The sequence below is a fragment of the Chanos chanos genome, chromosome 7, assembly GCF_902362185.1.
Source record: "Chanos chanos chromosome 7, fChaCha1.1, whole genome shotgun sequence".
Lineage (NCBI taxonomy): Eukaryota > Metazoa > Chordata > Actinopteri > Gonorynchiformes > Chanidae > Chanos > Chanos chanos.
Genome location: NC_044501.1, coordinates 6,923,928 through 6,928,183, shown reverse-complemented (window position 1 = coordinate 6,928,183; position 4,256 = coordinate 6,923,928). Strand labels below are relative to the sequence as shown.

Sequence of the window (4,256 nt, the reverse complement as noted above, 5' to 3'; positions counted from 1 at the left end):
GTAGTGGCAATGCACCATTAAACATTCCCCACTTCCAAACACACACACACGCAGAGTTAGACTTTGACAGGAGTATATTTACAGTATGTGTTTGAAGGACAATAGTTCAGAGGGTCTGCATAGTCTAAGTGCTTGTGTCTGACAATATGTCTTTCTTTCTTCCTCGCACTCACACGCACGGCACTATTATTTATACCAGATCTCCAGGGGGTTCTGGAAATGACTGGCAGTCATTCTGTTTTGGATCATGTCGACAAACTCAGAGGAGAGAGTGAAACCAGCCTGCCTGTCTGTGTTTATACAGTAACGAGTTAATGGCTCGTTGGTTTACGGCCCTGGAGAGAGCGATTATACGTGTGATAAATTATTAGCCTCATAATAGAACCCTAGCTGTTCAGTTCTATTGGACTTTACTGTAAATGTTGCTTTCTGGCATACTGTACATTAAATTAATAAATTGTGTGATTGATAAAAAATTATATGCACATTGCATGGTAGGTTAATAAAACACATCATCTTGAATAAAAACAAACGCACAATAGTCTTAAAATGATGGTCCACTTCACTAATTAAACAACTTGTTGTCTCACCTCTAATCCCGTTAGAGGCTCCCGGTAATTGTTATTAGAGTCAATACCGGAGGGCTTACGCCGACAAGAGGTCTGGATACAACAGTGCTCTGAGCATGCGTAGATCGAGGCTGTACAGACCGAGGCAAGGGGTTCGCAAGGATCTGTTTTTCCATCAATTCTCATCAAGTGTTTGTGCAAAAATATCCGTCGGCTGGAATGAAATGCCTGGAACCGTGAGGTGAAGATGTCTGAGAGGCTACGTGCATTCATAGCTCAGTAAAAGCTTACGGTACGAGAGAAGGTAAGCTTAAGGCGCTAATAATATCCCGCTACAATGTTTACCTAGTTCTGCACAGGTGAAGTCAGACTACGTCAACACGAGCGTAGTGTTTGTATTCCGTATGCAAGGCACTGAAATATCTTCTAGAATGCAGGAATAACGGACGCTTGTCTGCACTGTGCGAATTGCAATAATTTAACAAAACGTATAGACAAAGTGGGTGTGTTTATTAAGGCATGCTTACATTTACATTCGATAGTTTACACGGAAAGAAATGATTGTGCTTCCTTGCAGAGCCGACAAAACATGCGAGGCTCATGCGACGATATATAAATACGATACATATTTGGACATCAGCGGCAAAGATTTAAAAAATATATATCATTGTTGAAACTAGATGTGACACGCTCATGTATTATGTAAAGAAATATAAATAAATAATGGAGAGAGTAGCGCGGTCCTCTGCTGGAGACAGAAATAACCAAACAACATTTTACTGTGGCATGACGCTAAATCATACGACAGTATTAACAGTGTAATAACTACGCACTTTACCCCGGGCCTGCTTTTGGCTGAGATGGGCAGGCGTCTGTAGCTTAGGGGCGAAGATGTTAAGATTATTCACAGTATTCGGTTGTTTGCTCCATATCAGACAGGAAACGTCAGGAGATGAATGTGATGCTACAGTCGATGCGTAGGCACGCGCCCTGGTTTACACTAGAAATTTAAACTACTGTTGCTTAAATAAAATGCGATAACGCAAAAATGACTAACGTCACTTTTCTTGTTCATGTTTAGCGTCTCGTTTAACGGGGACATAATGTCTAACAATACCAATATAATAACGAAAAAGATCCGGACGGAATACATGAAGAAATTTCGGGACCCGAAATGGGAAACGTTCTCCAAATGTTACGAAGACTCGGTGAAATACAGAAGGACGCGGAGAGTGATGGAGCAAACGCACAAACCGTTATTTTGGGACGGTTGGGACAGCGGCTCTGATTCCAGCGGCAGGTCGAGCCCCAAGATCAGAGACGGTGTCGAGTCTTCAGATGTCAGGCCCCACTCATCAACTGAAAGCAAGAACGAGAACCCGGAGCCGCCGCAGACCTGGGAACCTCAAATAAACGGAGAACTGCACAGCGAAGCAACTGTTTTGGAGAATTCTGTCCCCATTGGTAGGTTATTTCCTGCAGAATCTCTGCAAGCACCTAGCTGTAGAGAGCTTTTTCAGGTTGTAACTGAACCGTGTCTTGTCCTCTGGCATCAAGAGACAGTATAGTCTCAAACCACAAACTGAAGATTTATCATATGTAAACAGGGTATCTGACTAGACGTGTAGGTAAACAGATCAGTCAGTTTAAACGCAGAGTTTATGTATCTGAGTACCTCTCTCTCTCTCTCTCTCTCTCTCTGACAGTGAATGGTGCCACGGACCTGACGGATAACGGACCGTGTGAACTAGTGCCGAGACGACGCCACAGGCGTCGGGCTCCTCGGTCAGAACCCTGTTATCCTGACGCGGACAGCGACGAGTCCAAAGCGTCACTGCAGAGAAAACCGTCCAGGGCTAAAAGCCAACCGCCCGCATCTGCTAAGGAAAGGCCTTCAACCCGGGAAAACCGTCGTTCTTTCATGCATTACGACTGGGCCGAGAGACAGAGTCAAGCCACCAGCAAGAGAACCCCAAATATGCGTGCATCGGTATCGGCCGGAGAGGTGAGCGGTCCAACAGGCTCTCAGTTCTTTCACAGAGACATAAGTATTTAGAGTTTTTATTTTACATGACGTTAGCTAACACACTTGGCATTGTGATGAACTGAGTAAATTTCAACACGAGTTCAGATATTGGATTCAAAATTAATTTAATCAGCTTTACTTTACTGCTCTTTCCTACATGTAATTTCAAATAAAAATAACACGAAAACCACCCTTATAACTTATTGATGTCCCTCTGGCGTATGTTTCCTCGGATCCCCGCAAAACAACAGTTAAGACCCAAAATCAAAGTTAGAACAACTTGAACTTAAACCACAAGTGAAACTTCTCAGGTGTCTGTGGGAGCAGTCTGATACTTCCTGATCGTTACTGAGGAGAGTTGAAGAGCTCATCCTATCCAACGCTACCTTTGGAAAGGATTAATATTTAATTCCCAGTCCTGTCATTGGAGCACTGCTCTCATGGGCTCATTTCCTCACAAAGTGTAACGTTACAAGCCTTACTGTGAGGACTGTAACTTTCTAACGGCCAGATAAAGCTGTCTGTGGTGCGGGATTTTCCTTTTTTATTTAACATTCTGTCTTTGTGAGCATTGTGTGAACTTCTAAGCCGTCTAAACAATCCCTGTTGGGGACAGGATAAGTCAAAGCAAAGTCATTTCATGTAGGCCAAAGCAGGCCTGAGCTCTGTTACTGCAGTAATCTGACCAATAGGATTGAATGATCAGCTGTTGCAAATGGCTCATCTAGTATTTTTGTACTCTAGTTCCAAGAGCCGTGACATTATATTGCATCTTTGGTATTACCTCCATGACATTTGTAAGCGCCGTCTACGTGTTACAACTTGTGCTAAGTGCAGCGTGATGGTGTGATGTTGGTAATATATGAGGCGTTTGCTTTTGTTTTGAGTCCTGTCCTTCCTCAAGACTGTGAAAGTGTAAGAGCGATTGCCTGAGCAGTGTTTATTCAGAAAATATACGTAAATCATGAATATTATTTGCCCAAGAACTCTGGAGAAAGTGTATTATATTATCATTTGACTACTTCGTTTTCCCTCCAGATTCATCGCTCCGACGTTGGCGTTCAGACGCGGAGAGAGTCAGACAAACGCGGGAAAGCTCTCGATCGTCGACGGGCACGATCAGCGGACCTGGAGAAATCTCGAAAGTCCGACCTCACCGTAGTCAACGACCGTTGGATGACCGAGTACATGCGCTGCTTCTCGGCCAGACTGAGGTAGAAGAAGCAGACGTGAACAGAGACTGGACTCCTGAAAAGTTACTGTAGATGTTTCTGTTAGTTTTCCTCAAAGGACGACACATTCTCAAATTCTCAAAGGCGGAGGGACCGAGCTGAGAGCCGGAACTTCCGTAGACCTCAGTAACACCGAACATTCTCTTGGCTTCTCTATAGGGTTCTATAGCTTCCTCAAGGGCGTGGCCATCCTCTCCCTCATTCGATTTTATTCGGTTGATTAAAAGTTTGAACTGGGTTCGGTTTAGCTGATGATGCTACATCAGTAGTAAATAGACGTATAGTTTTTAAACTTTAGGAGAATCTGGACAGTCATGTTTACCAGCTGCTGATGAAGATCTGCTGACCATCTCTTTTTTCTGTCTTTCTCTTTTTGTTTCTTTTTTTTTCTGGTCATGGTAAGCACGAAAAAAAAATAATTGTGAGTGG

The 4,256-nt window shown here is 43.5% G+C and overlaps 1 protein-coding gene across 1 annotated transcript; it reads left to right on the top strand.

Moving 5' to 3' along the window:
• The first annotated feature begins 1,672 nt into the window (after positions 1-1,672).
• On the top strand, positions 1,673-3,813 carry ccsapa (centriole, cilia and spindle-associated protein a). Its single transcript, XM_030780962.1, has 3 exons — positions 1,673-2,033; positions 2,276-2,574; positions 3,634-3,813. Exons 1-3 carry the CDS (start codon positions 1,673-1,675, stop codon positions 3,811-3,813), a joined length of 840 nt encoding a protein of 279 aa, XP_030636822.1.
• The last annotated feature ends 443 nt before the right edge of the window (positions 3,814-4,256 follow it).